The sequence below is a fragment of the Bos javanicus genome, chromosome 26 (assembly GCF_032452875.1).
Source record: "Bos javanicus breed banteng chromosome 26, ARS-OSU_banteng_1.0, whole genome shotgun sequence".
Taxonomy (NCBI): Eukaryota; Metazoa; Chordata; class Mammalia; order Artiodactyla; family Bovidae; genus Bos; species Bos javanicus.
This window is the reverse complement of record NC_083893.1, coordinates 50,647,299-50,666,286: the sequence shown is the minus strand read 5'-3', so window position 1 is coordinate 50,666,286 and position 18,988 is coordinate 50,647,299. Positions and strand designations below refer to the sequence as shown.

The 18,988-nt window shown below is 53.5% G+C and overlaps 1 protein-coding gene and 2 long non-coding RNA genes across 4 annotated transcripts in view; 1 reads left to right on the top strand and 2 right to left on the bottom strand.

Annotated features, from left to right (window-relative positions):
• CFAP46 (cilia and flagella associated protein 46) overlaps positions 1 to 18,988 on the top strand; it is a 94,520-nt gene that overhangs the window by 59,612 nt on the left and 15,920 nt on the right. The window contains exons 34-44 of the mRNA XM_061403917.1: positions 266 to 398; positions 1,016 to 1,162; positions 2,611 to 2,811; positions 2,893 to 2,999; positions 4,089 to 4,265; positions 4,947 to 5,082; positions 11,917 to 12,105; positions 12,784 to 12,972; positions 14,277 to 14,408; positions 14,481 to 14,660; positions 15,084 to 15,254. Of these exons, the coding sequence (XP_061259901.1) occupies positions 266 to 398; positions 1,016 to 1,162; positions 2,611 to 2,811; positions 2,893 to 2,999; positions 4,089 to 4,265; positions 4,947 to 5,082; positions 11,917 to 12,105; positions 12,784 to 12,972; positions 14,277 to 14,408; positions 14,481 to 14,660; positions 15,084 to 15,254 (1,762 nt within the window). The remainder of the gene's footprint in view (positions 1 to 265; positions 399 to 1,015; positions 1,163 to 2,610; positions 2,812 to 2,892; positions 3,000 to 4,088; positions 4,266 to 4,946; positions 5,083 to 11,916; positions 12,106 to 12,783; positions 12,973 to 14,276; positions 14,409 to 14,480; positions 14,661 to 15,083; positions 15,255 to 18,988) is intronic.
• Positions 143 to 11,981, bottom strand: LOC133239585 (uncharacterized). 2 transcript variants are annotated; one of them, XR_009733903.1, is made up of 3 exons: positions 11,550 to 11,981; positions 2,600 to 2,782; positions 143 to 1,949 (listed from the first exon to the last, which is right to left on the bottom strand). It is a non-coding gene; the product is annotated as an uncharacterized LOC133239585 (long non-coding RNA). The 2 variants fall into 2 exon arrangements; XR_009733902.1 differs by having other exon boundaries at positions 143 to 283.
• LOC133239584 (uncharacterized) lies at positions 15,614 to 18,864 on the bottom strand. The gene is made up of 2 exons (XR_009733901.1): positions 18,127 to 18,864; positions 15,614 to 17,488 (listed from the first exon to the last, which is right to left on the bottom strand). It is a non-coding gene; the product is annotated as an uncharacterized LOC133239584 (long non-coding RNA).

Here is an 18,988-nt window from a genome sequence, read left to right as displayed (position 1 = left end):
CCCAGGTTGGGATGTCAAATTAGTAGCTGGTTCATGAGCCTACAGTGTGGGAGAGAGAAAGGGCTACATGTGGAAAAGTGGGAGTCGTCTGTGCTGCTAAACGAGGGGAATTTAAAAAGAACTTTGTAAACACATGAGTGGATAGTTGCTTGTTGTGGCTTTTTATTTTGTATTTCTTTGGTTACTAATGAAGTTGAACATTCTCAGGTGCTCTGGCCGTTGCGTTTCTTCTTTGGCATAATGACGCTCGTTTTACTTATATTAGCTGCAGAAAAGAAATTGCCTTGAAAAAGGAGAAGAATAAGGAACCTCTATTAGAAGAAAATCTGCCAACACTGAATGAGCCCCCCACTTCGGCCCCGCAGGCAGAGACGAAGCCCCTCGTAGCAAAGGATAAGGTAGCCTCGCTCTGCAGAAGCTGCTTGGCCCCTGGCCCAGCTCCAGCCACTCTGCTTGGACCTATCCTAGTGGCTGAGACCTCCTGATCCTTGTGCCGGCTCCTGGGAAATCCAGGGACTGGCGGGGTGTGTCCCTGCCCCTCCGGCCCTCAGGGAAGACGGCAGGGTCTGAGCTGTGGTTCAGAGAGGACAGGCTGGGGGTGGCCGGTGAGGGGTGGGAGCTCCCACATCAACGGGTAGGGAAGGGCGGTCCCTCGCAGCAGGCGCAGGGCAGCTGGGAGGTCTGAGCGCCCCCCGCCCTCCCCGCGCGCGGTGGGCTTGCCTGGAAAGGAAGTGACCGTCCCACGTGTGCTCCAAGGGCACTGGTCACCGTGGCAGTGCCGTCCCTGGGGCTCCCTTTGTGGTGGGCAGTGCCGGGACCCCAGGGTGTGCAGAGTCCCCTGCACCTGGCGCTACTCAGTGGCCTGGCCAGGAGCAGGGACAGGCGTCCCGAGAGGATAGCCTGGCCATGGGCCCCAGAGCAGGGACTGGGCTCGGGCATGCGGGGCCGGGGTCAGCCACGCCAACGGTGCCCGCCCTGCACCCACGCGGCCCCTCTGGGCCTGCGCATCTTACAGATCCTGAAGGTAAACGAAGAGACTGGCAGGGGCCTGGACGGAACATCCTTCCCGCTGCTGTGGACCCTCAAGGCCGAAGTCCTGCTGGCGATGGACCTGTACCAGCCTGCGCGGCTGCTGCTGTCAGAGGCGTACCTGGCCTTCCAGGTGAGGCCACACCTGCCGGGCCCACCGCACCTGTGGGGGCTCCTCCCCCAGAAGCAGCCCCCCAGGCCCCTGCTAGGATGGAGGCAGGGACCTTCTGTGCTGAAGACTGTTCTGGAGCCTCCATCTGACTGTGGAGGTCTGTCCACGTGCTCTGTCTGTCTGCTCCTCTGGCTTCATTACGGCCCGTTTCCTGTAACTGCGGCGGGTCTGTACTGCGGGCTGTCTTCCTCCTGGGCTGCGGGGCCGCGTGTGTTTCTGAGCAGGCCCCTCACGGTGCGTGTGACGATGGGGCCCTCGAGAGGCCGAGGGCTTCGGTTTGCTCTCAGAGGCAGATGGTGTCCCGGGCCCCAGCCTGCTCCGGAGCTCTGTCTTGCTCCTCTGTGTGGGCCCTGCAGGCGTCTGTGGCGCTCGGAGGTCTCCTGGAAGCCTGGGTTTCGCCAGGTCCCCTCGGAAAGGCTCACTGCAGTGTGGACGCTCAGCCTTCGGCTCAGCCTCCCAGGCCCCTGCTGTCCGCTGGCTTTCCTGAGGCAGCTGGGCCGCTCCCCCGGGAGGGACCTCCTGTGTCGGCTCCTGGATGCCTCGGCTCCTGCCTCCTCTCCCCAGGCGGACTGAGACCCTCTTCCTGGGCTCCGTCCCCATGAGGATGGTGCCCTGGGAAGGCGCAGCACAGAGCAGAGCCACCCCATGTGTCCCTCCCTCCCCGAGGGGGCAGCTGGGCTGCAGCGTCAGCGACTCCCGGGGCCCCCGACGGGCGGCTCCGTCTCCGTGCGGCATTCAGGATTGTTCCCTGGGAGGGGGAGCCAAGGTTGCAGAACTGTTCGAGTTGGCCCTTGCTTTGGAACAGAACCCTCGAGAGACAAACATCTGTAGCGCTCTGTCTCAGGCCAGGGGGACAGTGTGGCGGGGGAGGGACTGACACGGCCATGCAACTGGTGGAGGGGAGCAGCCAGGACGGGCCCTGGGGACGCGGGGGGACCTGGAGGGGGTGCAGGAGGTCGAGGAGGCGGGGCTGCGAGCCGGCACCCACGGGCCCCGGGCACCGCGACCCTGTCTCCTGGCCTGCGCCTGAGCATCCGGGACCTTCCCAGTCAGCCTCCCTCAGACCCATGAAAGGGTGCTCCACGCACTGTCCACACCTCCACCGGGCGGCCGCCCGGCCCTCCTGCTGCTGGAGGGGCTGCTGGGACTCTGCGGAGCATGTCTTAACACGCACAGGCATTGAGCTCAGCGCTGGGGCCCTTGTCCTGCAGGCTCCTCCCTGGGCAGGCACCCGGATGGTGCCTTCGCTCCGTCTCTGCGTCTCCCTGGCTCTGTCTCTCTCCCACCTCGATTTCCTGCCTCCCTCTCTCTCTCTTTGCCTCTCTGCCTCCGTCTCTGTATGTGTCTCTGTCTGTCTCTCTCGCCCACTTCCCCACCCCATCCTCCGTCCACACGCACCTCCTTTGCAGGAGCTAGGCGATCCTCTCGCACAGTCCAGATGCCTGCACTTGCTGGCACAGCTCGCCAACAAGGAGAAGAAGCACGGGCAGGCTCGGCGGATGGTGGAGCAGGCCCAGCGCCTGGGAGGGAGTGAGGAGTTCTGGTACCAGTCCACCCTGACCCTGGCGGACACGCTCCTGTCTGCAGAGGGCGAGAGGAGAGAGACGCTGGTGAGGGGCTGCTGTGTGCGGGGCGGGGGTCTGCGGGTGGAGGGTGGCAGGGCCACGGTGACTCTGCCGGGCCTGCCCCAGGTCTGCAAGCTCTTCCAGAAACTCATAGACACCTTCAACGTGCTCAAGAAGGAGAGACCAAACCGAATGCCCGTATTGGAATTCATGACCACAGACCTGGAGGCCAGGTAACTTTCTGTGAGGAAGAATGTTAATCACCATGGAAGTTGTGGTGTACTTCTTTCCACTATTAACTCTAAGTCATATTTCGAGCCTGTGAAGTTCAGAGACTCTCAGGACAAGGCCCTGTGTCCGCAGCTGCCTCCCGCACCCCTTCCTTGGCAGCCAGCCTCTCTCTTGGGACCAGGCGGGCTGGTGGCTTGTTTGTCCCTGGACTCTCAGCTCCTCAGAGGTGGCTCGATGTCCAGGAAGCCTCTAAGACTGGGGAAGGTCCGGCCACTCCGCTCCCTACAGTTGGTGTGGGGCGCCCCAGGTGGTCAGCCTCCTCCCGGGGTCTGTCGGTCTGCCTGCCGCTCTCCCCTCCAGTTTTTGGCCCGAGCGTCTGGCCCATGGACACAGCATCAAGCTCTCTGCAGACGCCCAAGGGGTAGGAGGCCGCAGGACAGCCTCCAGGCAGGAACGTCCACGCTCAGACGAGCAGTCTGTCCCCGGGCCGTCGTCCTGGTTGGTCACTGGTCTTCTGGAAAGCAGCCTCCCATGGCCTCAGCTCCAGCTGCATGGGCCTCTTTCTGGGAACGTGCAGAGCCGGCCGAGGTCTGTCCGTCAAGTCAGACTTGCAGGTCCTGCCTTCACAGAGCAGCTTCTGCTTCACGACCAGAGCGCCGCACCTTTCGCCTGATTGGGGTTTTCTTTACTCCCTCGCTCTCTGTTGACCTCTTCCTGTGCTGGGAGAGGGCTCCTCATGGCTGTTCTGTCCCCACCTCTGGGGGCGCCCCGGTCCCGCCCCAGCAGATGCACCTGGACCCCCAGCTGCAGGTTTGACCTGTGAACAGGCTGCATTTCCACCTGGTTTTCTGTTCTTCCCCAGAGTTCTTTAAGAGAGGGATTTTGAATTTTCAGAGGGATGTAGAGTGCCTGGGGTGGGGAGAGGTTAGTTTCTAACTTTGTGGCATTGTCACCAAAGGGCATGGCTTGTGGTGTGGAGAGAAGTGTGCTGTCACGAAGGTGCCCCTCCGGTTTCCCAGAGCCAAGCTGGTGGTGGGTGGCTGGCGGCCCTGCCCGTCAGTCGCAGCGATGCCCCGCCCCCGCCCTCGCAGGTGTGTGCACCTCCAGATCAGAGCTGTCCGGGAGCAGCTGGACAGAGACCCCCTGGAGAACTTGTTTCTGATGCTGGAAATAGAGAACCGCTTGCTGGAGGTCGAGGAGAAGTTTGCCAGCATCGGCCATGAGGAGAGGTGCATGGACATTCAGCTGGAGCGGGCCCGCATGAAGAGGTGGGGGAACCCCTGCGCTCCCTGCCCCAGGGAAGCGGGCAGATGCAGCGTCCCGCCCAGCCCAGGGCACGCGAGCGTCGCTCCACACCTCGCTCAGGCGTGGACATGCACACCTTTTCACACTCAACCGCACAGGTGTCACCTCAGAGGCCAGGAGCTGCCCACCCCCAGCAGTGCCGTCACCTCCCCTGACCGCTCCCATCATCTGCCCATCCCCAACCCCCCGCCTACCCAGGGCCACCCCACCGAGGGGTCCATGCAGGGGTTCAAAACACAGCCAGCAAACCAAAGGCCGGGCGTTACAAGTAGCCTTTATGAGGGAAAAGCCACGCGCCACCTGGGAGCCCCCAGCTAGCAGCTGTGGTCGCCGAAGCCGCTGGGGTCCTTGCAGGGCTTGGGGACACTCAGACACGGGCAGGGAAGGGAGGGGCCCACCCGGCCCCCGCACGGCAGCACTGCCGCAGCGCCTGCACAACAGCTCCAGACTGCATGCGCGGTCCTCCATCTCTCTTCCAGGTAGACTGAGAGGATCCTTCCAGGTAAAACACCTAATTATAAGATTTAGAGTACTAATGAAATATACATCGTAATTACATGAAAGTTGCATGCTACACACGTCTAGTGCTGACCATGTGACACTTTGACGGTTTTGTTCTAAAGGCCACTCTTCTTCTGATAAAGGTTGTGTGCCCAAAGTGAGAAATACGAAGAGCAGAGAACTGCACGGTACTTGGAAGCATATGACCTGGCCCAGAGAGCTGTGGCTGGAGCGGTGGACCTGTTTCTCAGTGTCCAGAGCTTACTGTCCCTTCATGACGTAAGGACATTATGTGAATTTTACCTCAATTTTTAAAAATCCCAGTTAAAAAAAAGTGTTGTGATTAAAAAAAAAAAAAATCCCAGAAAGCTACGGGAGAGATGACCAAATATTTGGAAAGTAAATAGCATACACCAGAATAACTGTGGGCCAGAGAAAAAATCAGAAGGGAAACTATTTTGAACTACAGTATGTGTGTGGTGGGGGGTGGCACATATCAAAATGTGTAAGAGATCTCTAATGCAACACTTAGGGGAGCTTTTGTAGCACCAAATACTTGTGTGAGAAGAGAAAAAAACCCTAAATCACTTACCTCAACATGAAAGTAGAAAGAGCAAATCAAACTCAAAATAAGTAGAAGAAAAGAAATTGAAGACCACAGTGGAAACCAATGAGATAGAGAACTGAAAACTGGGAAAGCCAACAAAGCCAAATGCTGTTTCTTTAAGGAGATCAATAAATTGACAAACTTCTAGTCAGACTGATTAAAAAGAGAGAAAGAATATAAATTACCAATATCAGAAATAAGAGATATAACATCACTGTAGACTCCACATGTTGAAAATATAATAAGGGAATATCATGAACAACTTTACGCCATATGTTTGACAATGGAGATGAAATGGAAAATCCCTTGGAAGACACAAACGACCACAGCTCAGTCATAAAGAGATAGATAATGTGAGTAGCCCTCAATTTATTAAATAAATTGAATTTGTAGTTAAAAGTTTTTCCATGAAGAAACTGTCAGACCCATATGAATTTACTAGAGAATACCAGCAAGCATTTAAGGGAAAAAACAGTGCCAGTTCTGTATAGATTGTTTGGGAAAACTGGAAAGGAGGGAATACATCCCAATTCTTCTGTAGGGCTGGTGTCAGTGTGATACCAAAACAAGATAAAGATACTAAGAAAAACCCTATAGACAGTTCTTCATGATCATAGGTGTAAAAAATCTAAACAAAATATGGGAAATTAAATCCAACAGTGTGTAAAAAGGATAATATTCCAGGTTGATCCCAGGACTTGTGTAACATTCAAAAGTCAATCAATTTGGTTCACCAGATATTTTAAAAAATTAAACATTATTGGACTTCCCTGGTGGTATAGTAGATGAGAATCCACCCACCAACGCAGGGGATAGGGGGTTGATCCCTGGTCTAGGAAGACTCCCCCGCCGTGGAGCAGCTAAACCCGCGTGCCGCAGCTCCTGGCCCGCGTGCTGCGACGTTCGTGCACCTAGAGCCTCTGCGGTAAGAGAAGCCCACAGAACTAGGCAGCAAGCCCAGCTCGCCGCAACTAGAGGAAGCCTGTGTGCAGCGACAGAAGACCCAGCGCAACCAGAAAGAAAACAGTTAGAAGAAGAAAGCATGTAACAAGATCCAGCATCCATTCCTCTTAGCAAACTGTTAACGGAAGTGATCTTCCTTAGTCTGACTGAGGGCATCACATGTTGGCAGACTGAATGCTTTTTCCTTAAGATGAGGACTAAGATAGCAATGTGTCCTCCACCAGTTTGATCCAGAATGCTATTAGAGTTTTAGCCAGTTCAACAAGGCAAGACAAAGAAACTAAAGCATTCAGATTAGAAACGGACATGCAAAACTGTCTTCGTTCACAGATAATGTGGTTGTCTGTGTAGAAAACCTTGTGCAATCTACAGAAAAGTACAGCTGCTAGTGCTAAGGAGTGAGCTTAATAAGGTTGCACGATGCAAGAACAGTACACAAACACTAATTGTACATCTCCATATGCCAATAACGATCAATGTATATTAAATATAACCACATACATATGAAATTGTCATACGATTGTTCTCCTAATCTATGTTATTCAGAGAAGGCGATGGCACCCCACTCCAGTACTCTTGCCTGGAAAACCCCATGGACGGAGGAGCCTGGTAGGCTGCAGTCCATGGGGTCGCTAAGAGTCGGACACGACTGAGCGACTTCACTTTCACTTTCATATGAAATTTGACCCAGAAAGTGAAAACTCATACCCTGAGAACCACAAAACATTGCTAGAAAAATTAAACAATACCTAAATAAATGGAAAGGTATATTAAGTTCATGGCTCAGGAGACTTGATGTTATTAAGATGTCAATTCTCCCCCTAAATTATCTACAATACTAATCAAGATTCTGCAGGGTTTTTTAAAATAGAAATTGACAAAGTGACTTTTAAATCTATGTGGAATTTAAAAGGCCTAACAAAAGCCAACACAACTTTGAAAAAGAACAAAGTTGGAGGCCTAACATTACCTGATTTTAAGACTTACTGTAAAGCTATGGGTGAATAATTTAACTCAGATGACCATAATATCTACTACTGTGGGCAAGAATCCCTTAGAAGAAATGGAATAGCCCTCACAGTCAACAAAAGCGTCCGAAATGTAGTACTTGGATGGAATCTCAAAGATGACAGAATAATCTCTATTCGTTTCCAAGGCAAACCATTCAAGTATCACAGTAATCCAAGTCTATGCCCCGACCAGTAATGCTGAAGAAGCTGAAGTTGAACAGTTCTATGAAGACCTACAAGACCTTCTAGAACTAACACCCCAAAAAGTTGTCCTTTTCATCATAGGGGATTGGAATGTAAAGTAGGAAGTCAAGAAATATCTGGAGTAACAGGCAAATTTGGCCTTGGAGTACAGAATGAAGCAGGGCAAAGGCTAATAGAGTTTTGCCAAGAAAATGCACTGGTCATAGCAAGCAACCTCTTCCAACAACACAAGAGAAGATTCTACACATGGACATCACCAGATGGTCGACACCAAAATCAGATTGATTATATTCTTTGCAGCCAAAGATGGTGAAGCTCTATACAGTCAGCAAAAACAAGACCGGGAGCTGACTGTGGCTCAGATCATGAGCTCCTTATTGCCAAATTCAGAGTTAAGTTGAAGAAAGTAGGGAAAACCACTAGACCATTCAGGTATGACCTAAATCAAACCCCTTACGATTATACAGTGCAAGTGACAAGTAGACTCAAGGGATTAGACTTGATAGAGGGCCTGAAGAACTATGGACGGAGGAGGTTCATGACATTGTACAGGAGGCAGGGATCAAGACCATCTCCAAGAAAAAGAAATGCAAAAAGGCAAAATGGTTGTCTGAGGAGACGTTAAAATAGTTGTGAAAAGAAGAGAAGTGAAAGGCAAAGAAGAAAAGGAAAGATATACTAATCTGAATGCAGAGTTCCAAAGAATAGAGAGAGATAAGAAAGACTTCCTCAGTGATCAATGCAAAGAAATAGAGGAAAACAGTAGAATGGGAAAGACTAGAGATCTTTTCAAGAAAATTAGAGATACCAAGGGAACATTTCATGCCAACATGGGCACAATAAAGGACAGAAATGGTATGGACCTAACAGAAGCAGAAGATATTAAGAAGAGGTGGCAAGAATACACAGAAGAACTGTACAAAAGAAGATCTTCATGACCCAGATAACCACGATGGTGTGATCACTCACCTAGAGCCAGACATGCTGGAATGTGAAGTCAAGTGGGCCTTAGGAAGCATCACTACAAACAAAGCTAGTGGAGGTGATGGAATTCCAGTTGAACTATTTCAAATCCTAAAAGATGATGCTGTGAAAGGGCTGCACTCAATATGCCAGCAAATTTGTAAAACTCAGCAGTGGCCACAGGACTGGAAAAGGTCAGTGTTCATTCCAATCCCAGAGAAAGGCAATACCAAAGAATGCTCAAACTACCACACAATTGCACTCATCTCACACACTAGTAAAGTAATGCTCAAAATTCTCCAAGCCAGGTTTCAACAATACATGAACCGTGAACTTCCAGATGTTCAATCTGGATTTAGAAAAAGCAGAGGAACCAGAGATCAAATTGCCAACATCATTAAAAAAGCAAGAGAGTTAAAGAAAAAACGTTTACTTCTGCTTTATTGACTCTGCCAAAGCCTTTGACCATGTGGATCACAACAAACTATGGAAAATTCGGAAAGAGATGGGAATAACAGACCACCTGATCTGGCTCTTGAGAAACCTGTATGCAGGTCAGGAAGCAACAGTTAGAACTGGACATGGGATACCAGACTGGTCCCAAATAGCGAAAGGAGTAATGTCAAGGCTGTATATTGTCACCCTGCTTATTTAACTTATATGCAGAGTAGTACATCATGAGAAACGCTGGGCTGGATGAAGCACAAGCTGGAATCAAGATTGTCAGGAGAAATATCAATAACTTCACATATGCAGATGACACCACCCTATGGCACAAAGCGAAGAAGAACTAAAGAACCTCTTGATGAAAGTGAAAGAGGAAAGTGAAAGAGTTGGCTTAAAGCTCAACATTCAGAAAACTAAGATCATGGCATCTGGTCCCATCACTTCATGGCAAATAGATGGGGAAACAGTGGAAACAGTGTCAGACTTTACTTTTTTGGGCTCCAAAATCACTGCAAATGGTGACTGCAGCCATGAAATTAAAAGACGCTTACTCCTTGGAAGGAAAGTTATGACCAACCTAGATAGCATATTCAAAAGCAGAGACATTACTTTGCTAACAAAGGTCCGTCTAGTCAAGGCTATGGTTTTTCCTGTGGTCATGTATGGATGTGAGAGTTGGACTGTGAAGAAGGCTGAGCGCCGAAGAATTGATGCTTTTGAACTGTGGTGTTGGAGAAGACTCCTGAGAGTCCCTTGGACTGCAAGGAGATCCAACCAGTCCATTCTGAAGGAGATCAGCCCTGGGATTTCTTTGGAGGGAATGATGCTGAAGCTGAAACTCCAGTACTTTGGCTACCTCATGCGAAGAGTTCACTCATTGGAAAAGACTCTGATGCTGGGAGGGATTGGGGGCAAGAGGAGAAGGGGACGACAGAGGAGGAGATGGCTGGATGGCATCACTGACTCGATGGATGTGAGTCTGAGTGAACTCTGGGAGTTGGTGATGGACAGGGAGGCCTGGCGTGCTGCGATTCATGGGGTCGCGAAGAGTCGGACACGACTGAGTGACTAAACTGAACTGAGATAGCATATTCAAAAGCAGAGACATTACTTTGCTGACAAAGGTCCGTCTAGTCAAAGCTATGGTTTTTCCAGTAGTCAGGTATAGATGTGAGAGTTGGAGTATAAACAAAGCTGAGCACCGAAGAACTGATGCTTTTGAAGTGTGTTGGAGAAGACTCTTGAGAGTCCCTTGGACTGCAAGGAGATCCAACCAGTCCATCCTAAAGGAAACCAACTCTGAATATTCGTTGGAAGGACTGATGCTGAAGCTGGAACTCCACTACTTTGGCCACCTGATATGAAGAACCGACTTGTTGGAAAAGACCCTGATGCTGGGAAAGATTGAAGGCGGGAGGAGAAGGGGACGATAGAGGATGAGATGGTTGGATGGCATCACCGACTCAATGGACATGAGTTTGAGTAAACTCCGGGAGTTGGTGATGGACAGGGAAGCCTGGCGTGCTGCAGTCCATGGGGTCGCAAAGAGTCAGACACGTCTGAGCGGCTGAACTAAACTGTAAAGCTATGGGAATCGAGATAGTGTGGCTTTAATGTAAACTTACACATCAGTGGAACATAATAGAGAATGTAAAAATAGACACATGCATACAGAAAGAAAACTGACTTTCAGCAAAGGCGCAAAGAGGGTTCAGTAAGAAGGGCTCACCTTTAAAACAAAGCTGCGGGAACAACTGGACGTCCATCCCCCAGAATTACCCTTCCGTTCATACCTCACACCACGTGTAAAAACCAGCTCAAGACTGGTCACAGGGCTACATGTAAGAGCTGAAACTGTGACACTTTTAGAAGAAAACATAGGAAAACGCCTCTGCAGCCTTAAAGTTTAGCAGATGAGACCAAAGTCTTTCTTACCCATGAGACCAAAATCATAATCCATCAAAAAAAATTTTATAAATTGGACTCAGCTCTTCAAAAGACACCAGTAAGAAAATGCAAAGACAAGTTGCCAACTGGGAGAAAATATTTACAAATCATTTATCTGACAAAGGTCTTGTATCTAGACTATATTAATGTAAAGAACTTTCAAAATAGACATAAGCAACCCAATAATAACTGGCCAAACATGTGAACGGACCTTTCTTCAAAGAAAATACGTGGATGGTAAATAATCACAAAAGACGGCAAGTTTATTAGTGAGTCAGGGAAAACCGCCACACAACTGTTAACACGGCCACAACTTGAAGGAGCAACCACACCAAATGTTATCGGGACGTGGGACACTGGGACAGCCCCCTAGGCTGCCGGTGGGGACAGCGTGAGCGACCACTTGGGAACGGTTTGGCGGTTTCGTGAAGAGCGAAGGCACGCCCCCGTGTGGCCCAGCCACCCCGCTCCGGGGCGTGTGCCCCACACACGCGTGTGCGAACGCTGACTTCAGCGCTGTCTGCCACAGCCCCAAACTGGGGGAGTGGGAGCGAGCGGGCAGATGGCCTCGGCAGAGTGCAGCTCGTCCGGGTGAAGGGACTCACCGCGCCCCGCGCTGCAGTCCGTGGGGTCGCAGAGAGTCTGACAGGGCTGAGCGACGGAACAACTCCCAGGACGGACACAGCCTGCAGAGAGCACGTGCTCTGCGGTTCCATTACGTAAAATCAGGAAGAGCCACTGACTGACCGAGCCGGAAGAGAGGCTCGCCTAGGAAGGAGAAGCGGCGGGAGAGGCGGGCGGGGCCTGGCGGTGGGCGGGGCCTGGTGGGCGTGGCGGCGGGCGGGCGCGGGGCGTGGCGGTGAGCTGGGCTCGCCTCGGAGGGAGAAGCGGCGGGAGAGGTGGGCGGGGGCCCGGCGGTGGGCGGGGGCCCGGCGGGCGAGCTGGTCGGGCGGTGATGGTCGCACCCCTCAGTTACAGAATGTCAGCAGCCCTTTGATGCGAAGACTGCGGCACCTCAGGCTCAGCCTCGTGGAGGGCTGTCTGGACACGCTGCAGCTCACCTGGGAGGACGCCCGGCAGCGGCAGCTGGAGCAGAGCTCCACGGACAAGCTGCTGTCCGACTTCCTGCAGAGCCCCAGTGACTACACCGCCGTCGGCCTGGTAACGTCCCCGGACACGCGCTGGGGGCCCCCCCCACCGTGTGCCTGACCAGCCATTGGGAACCCAGAAGGTCGGGGTTCATAAACGTCCCCCGAGATCTCTGAGCACAGGGGTTCTCTGCCCCGGTAGCTCCCAGCAGCCCAAAAAGGCCCGTCTGATTGGCTAATGAGATCAGGGTCTGCCTGGGGGAGGTGCCCCTTCCCAAGGCGGGTGCTCTGACCGCTGTGTCGCCACAGGAAGCCGTCCATAAAGGTGAGCTGCCATCTGTTAAAAAGATGAGTTACATCTGCAGAACGATTCTGAGGAAAATGTGTTCTGTTCTTAGACTGAGATTTCATCAAGTGTGGACCCAAATAATTTGACATAACTAAATGAACCAAATAGTCCTAAATGGGACTCAGTACAAACTCATGTCCTTGACAGTTCAGTTCAGTTCAGTAGCTCAGTCACATTCAGCTCTCTGCGACTCTATGGACTGCAGCACACCAGGCCTCCCTGCCCATCACCCACTCCCATTCTTGTCAGCCTGCCCCAAACTGAGGCTCCTCAGCAGACTCTAGAACCTCCCAGCACCTGAGCCTTGGAGACCCTCACCACATGGCAGGGCTGTTGGAGGGTGGGGCCTGGGTGGGCAGCAGCGGTGGCCCTTGTTGACTGAGGTGGTTTGTGTCCCTGAAGAAGTGGTTCAACCTGAAGCACTGCCTGGCGCACGTGGTGCTGGCGCAGCTGGGGAGCCTGCAGTCGCTGAGCACGGAGTGCGAGGAGCCTCACCCGCGGCTCCTGGGCCTGGCCGGGAAGGCGCTGCGCCTGCTGGCTGAGAACTGGGACCTCCTGCTGCCCGCCTGCTCCTGGGAGGAGAGCCTCTGGGTGCGTTCTGCTGGCTCCCAGACTGACCGCTTAGGCCCAAAAAACAAAAATATATTCAGAGCTCACTGGATCTTTGTAATAACTGGGGTAGAAAACAGGCCTTGAATTCTCTGGGGTCAAGAAGCATGGTGTGGGCTGTGGAGGGAGGAAAAGGCAGGCCAAAGGCCTGACCCCCGGAGGAAGAATTCGAGGGGGAGAAGGGGCAAGCAGGACAGGCTGTCCTATGTGGAGCATCCCACCCCCGCTCCAAATGGGGGTGTCCCCGGGCGGTGGTTCCTGGCGCCTCCCCCACCCCAGCAGCTCTGTGCCTGAGGACCGGGCCCCTGCCCTACCCAGGGATCGGTCCTGCCCACTCTTGCTGCTACCCCTCACTCCCCGCCCCCACCCACCCACACGGTCCAGGGAAGCCCTCCTCCCGACAGCCGCGCCAATGCACCCAGGACTGCCCTCTTCTCTCCAGTACCCACCCCTGCCAGGTTGCCCTGCAGGCCTGGTGCCCCTGAGGAAGCCCCTGCCCCTAGGAAGGGATTCTGGTGACAGCCGCCACCATGGGAGCTCCTGGTCGTCATCCTAAACGCCTCTGTAGATGCCAGAAGGCACCGGCCCAGGTGCAGCCAGGCCGGCCCCAGGGACCTGGCCGGGTGCACAGCCCTGGGGTCGGCTCAGTGGCAGCTGTCCGGGTCTCCGGGTCCTGAGACATGACTCACGTTTGGGGGAATTGGTGGCATTGTGGCCCTGCATTCAACCGGTATGCACTGAGCACCTGAAAAGGTAGTTCTGAGTCAGGTAGATACGGACCAGACATGTGGCGCCTCGTGAGCGGGCATCCGTCAAGGAAGCTGCGCTCACCACACGCCCACTCAGAGGGGCTACCCGCCTCTGTCTTATCCCCGCAGACCCAGGGCTCCCCCAACCTGAGTCTCCTGGGCCCGCTGCCCCCCAAGCAGGTCCCTCTGGCCTCCCGAGGACCCCTTCAGGGTACCTTGTCCTGCAGAGGAGACAAGAGGAGCCTTGGCCCCTGGGCCCCTGGGGCAGATGGGCACCCAGCTCCCCCAGGCCTGGTGCTCGAGGGAGGGGATTTGCGGAGCCTGAAGGGGCACAGCACAGAAGGCCACCCCACGGGCATGCCAAGGCTCCTCCCTGTGGCACCTGCTAGGTGCCAGCTTCTCTGCCAGGCCCCCACCGGTCACCTAAATCAGCGAAGGATGGGCTGCAGCTGGCCTGCCACGCCCCTCACCCAGGAGTCCTGCCGAGATGCGTATCCACACTGCCCCAGGCACTGACTGGAGGGGTGTCCTCCGCAGGGAGCCGCTGAGCTGAGCAGCCTCAGGGGTCTGGAGGTCAACCAGGAGGACCTGGAACATGAAGGGCCCTACAGTGAACTGCCGTCCTTCAGGGCCACCCCAGAGGAGCAGAGGAAGGGCTGGGATCAGAGGGTACGCCGGCCCCTGCCCAGCCCCAGGCCGCCCGGCCCGCAGAGCCCACCTGAGTCTGAGCTCCCCCCGCAGAGGAGGGTGGTGCTGGCCCAGCAGTACCTGGCCCAGGCGTCCGAGGTGCTGCTGCAGTGCCTGCACGGGGCCCTGGGCAGCAACCTCCTGGACATCGCCGCGGCCGCCAGCCTGGAGATGGTGGAGTGCATGGGCATCCTGGAGCCCGCGACCGCCTGCCAGTTCCTTGTGCTGTCTCAGGTGTGCTCTGCTCTGGTCCCCTTCTGCAAGGTCCCCCTTGGCCACTGGGGAGAGGGAGGCCCCCCCAAGACCCCGGTGCTCCCTCTGCTGGCGGCCCCACCCACCAGGATGCGACTGGGCTCCGCTTTAAGGACAGTGCTCATTGGAGGAGGCACCCCAGGTACCTGGAGAAGGGGGCCCGGCCCCCCATCGCAGTTCCTGTGGGCGCACGAGCAGCGGAAGCCCCCAGGCTTGTGTTTCTGGGGTTCGGGAGAGCAGAGCGCTCTCCTCCCTGCGTCCTGAGCCGGTAGGCCCGCGGGCTCAGCGGTGAAGGCCGCCTCGCCCGGCCTCTAGGCTGTGCCAGCCACCTGGAGGAGCGCCTGGGTGCCCACCTGCCACGGACATTGCCCGGACCCCCATGGCAGCCTCAGCGGTCTGTTTCAGAGCTGCTCGGCCTCCGAGAGGATGCGCGATGTCCTGCTCGCCGCCACGGCCAACACCAGCAGCTCACAGCTGGCTGCGCTGCTGCAGCTCCAGGACAGGCTGAGACGCCAGGAGAGGACATCCACCAACCTGTGTGCCAGCGTGGAGCAGAGACTGGCCGCCATATCCAAGGTAAACCAGCCGAGGCCACCCTTGAGCCTACCCCGCCCCGCAGCTCTGCAGATGCCCTCGGACCAGGTGCAGATCCCGGCCCTGCCTCCCGCTTGCTGTATGGTTCTGGGAGACCCACTCCCCATCTCTGAGCTGCAGCTTCTCATGGGCCCAGTGGGGAGAGCAGCTCACCTTCAGCATTGGCTGGACTCTGCAAACTCACAGTACAGACACCCAGGCTTGCGATGGTCGTGAAGGACCATCGGGAGGATGGGGCTCTAGGGGGGTCCATTTCAGTTCATGCTGTGTTTGAGGAAATGTTTTATATTCCGCTAAGTCTTAGAATTTAATTCTGGAAGAAATTTGCAGAGCATGGTAGCTAATAGAACCTCCTTTTTATTTGGACTAGCAAGTATGAATTGGAGACTTAAAGAAATTAAACTTGATGAAATTGAATACAGAGAACAGGCCAGAACACTCTGGTCAAGCCCACCCTCCTCCTCTGTGGGGCTTCCATGGCCGCTGGTGTGGGCAGACCTCGCACCCCTCGATCCAGGCTGCCTTTCTCCTTCTGACCAGCAGGGATGGGATGGCTCTCTGCGCACGGCCGTCCTGTGTGTGCCGGGGGTGTTACGGCAGCCCTGGCCTCCAGTGCCTTCCCGCGTGACACCCCAGAAATGTCTCCAGGCCAAGAGCCCTGCCGTGACCCAGGGACAGGAACCCCCGCTCCTGCAGGGCAGGGCCAGCCTGGAGGAGGTGAGAGGCAGTCTGTAAACCCTGGGAAAACTCATCAGTTGAAAGCCCGGCAGTCTTCTGCTGAGACACGGTACTGGAGAGGACGCCCCAGCGGCCAGTCAGCGGGGATCCACGTCCCCAGCCCGTGAGCACCGGTGGCACAGCTTCAAATGTGTGAACAGAACCGACTCAGACGGAGCCGCAGACAGATCCTCGGCTCCGTGGGGAGCTGGACCCATCCTGGCAGTTGCTGGTAGAAAGAGAAGATGAATCGGCAGCAACCTGCAGAAGTGTGCGAGAACGTCCCCGAGTGCAGGAGGCCTGCACAGACGTGGCCCGACGTTCATGGAACGAGGAGCCAGGAAGGAGCAGGCGCACCTGCCCCCCCAGGTGTGTGCGGAACCTCTACCAAGCGGACCGTCCCTGGCCGCTGGATGCCTCAGCAGACGCCAAGTGCTGAAATCACTCAGAGTTTGTTTTCTAACCACAAGGAAATTAAAACATAAATCAATAACTAAAAGATACACGTAAAAATAAACGCAATTTCCTTGAAATTAAACAGTATGTCTATCATCATCAATTGGTCAGAGAAGAAATGACAATGGAATTTACAAAATACTTTAAATTGACTTAAAGAATGAAAATACTATATATGAAAACCTAGGAGCCTTGTCTAAAACAGGGTTTAGGGAAAAATACACCCTCGAGTACAAAAAGAAAGCCTTAAAAAACTGATTTAAACTTTGATTTCAAGAAGCTAGAATAAAGACATTTAAGAAAAAAGGAAAACAACTGAGAGACAGAACAACAGAAACCATGAAATTAAATCACGCCTCCGGCAGAGGAGATCAATAACAGCAAGAATGGGTTCCTGGGGCAGACTGCCAATAGTAAAACTGATAGACACTTAGGAGGACCTGACGAAGAAAAGACAGAAATTTCAGGATAGGTGATATGACATCATGAGATCTTTCAGACATCGAAAAACTAGTAAGACTGTTTTTATAACCTTACTCTAGTAAATTTGACAATTTGAATGAAATGGACAAATTCCTCAAAAAACATAACCTACCAAAGCTGACAATAGAAAATCTGAATAACTTAATCTCTCTTCAAGAAGTGAAGCCTTAACACCATCACAAAGACAGTCCCAGACCCAGTTGGCTTCACCAACAAATTCCCCCAAACACTGAAGGAAGAAATGATCCTTCAGGGATCAGGAGCAAGAGGAACACCCCCTGACTCTTGAGAGGCCCCACGAGCCTCCATACTGAAGGCCCAGCGAGGCCCTCACATGCGGGGAAAATCTCCTACCGCCGTGGACACAAAGCATCAGGCCCCACGAGCCTCCGTACTGAAGGCCCAGCGAGGACCTCACATGCGGGGAAAATCTCTTACCGCCGTGGACACAAAGCATCAGGCCCCACGAGCCTCCGTACTGAAGGCCCAGCGAGGACCTCACATGCGGGGAAAATCTCTTACCGCGGTGGACACAAAGCATCAGCCCGAAGGCCCAGCGACTGTGAAGGGATAACGCAGGAGGATCAGATGCTGTGCACCATGCAGTCCAGTATTTTAACTCGTTCAGTATAGTCCACCGTATTAACAGGAGGAAAAGGAGACAATCATAAGGCCCATAAAATCTATCAAGATGATAGATGCAGAAAAACTGTCAAAATTCAACACCAGCCCGTGATTTCAAAAAATCAAGATAGGAGATCATTTTATTTATTTTTAATTGAAGGGTGGTTGCCTTACGGCGTTGTGCTGGTTTCTACCAAACACCAACATGAATCGGCCAGGGGTTTACCCCTGCCCCGCCCCCTCCCTCCCCACCCACCCCTCTGGGTGGTGACCCAGCCGGGTGTGAGTTGGCTGAGTCACGCAGCAGTTCCCACTGGCTCTCTGGCTTACATATGGTAATGTATGTTTCCATGTTACTGAGAAGATAATTTCCTTAACTTGATAAAGAATACCTTTAAAACTCTACAGCAAAGATCATACTATACATTAATTTTCAGAAAAATTCTGAAAACTTTTCTCCTAGAGTTGAAATGACACAAGAAAGCTATCACACTTCTATTCAATGGAACAGTTAGACTAGAAAAAGGAATAAAGGGCAGAAGCATTGAAAAGGGAGAAGTAAAACTGTACTCACAGTCAGCGTGATCGTGGGCCTCGAAAGTCAGCATCTCTGAGACGCAACATGCAGACGGCGGGAGGCCACGACTGACGGCTGTGCCGTGACTGCGTCTCCGCACGCCAGTTACAAGCAGCGACAGTGTCTGAATAACCGTTTTCAGTGACATCAAAGCCAATCAAACACCTAAGGAAAATCTAATAAAAGACATATGGTCTCTACCCCCAAAACCACAAACGTCTCTAAGGCAAATTCAAAAAGAACTGACTAAGCAGAGAGGCAGCCTCGTCTGGGGGATGTAAGGAAGTGCCAGCTTCCGAAACAAAATAGCAGGACCTGCTTGAAGCGGCGGAAGAGACCACAGAGAAAGGCCAGGAACAGGCCCGCTGCACACGCCTGACGCACGTCGAGGGCGACACTTGGGCGGGGAGGGGACGGTGCAGCCCCCTGAGAAGGTGACACAGCGGAGCTCGAGGACGACGCCTTCGGAGACGAGCCTCCTCATCACCAGGAAGGAGGTACTTACTACACGCTGCACTGCACGGACGTGAAGAACCTCTGTTCATCAGAACCACAGCCCAGGAGTCAAAGGCGGAGCTCAGAGGTCCAGCACGCTCCCGGAGTGACCGGGAGCTGGAATCCTGTGTGGAGAAAAGACGTGGCCCGCTCTCGGGAAGAGAAAGACTGAGCTTCCAATAGAGGAACTTCACAAGGCTGGACTGTCACAGAAGATACCCAAACGGCCAGTAAACTTTTAAAGCGATGCCCAGTAAACTTTTAAAACGTCTCACTGGTCATCAGAGAAACGCAAAACTTAAAACCCTGCCCAAGTGCTACTGGACGTCCACCAGAGGGGCGGAGAGCACCCAGGGCTGAAGAG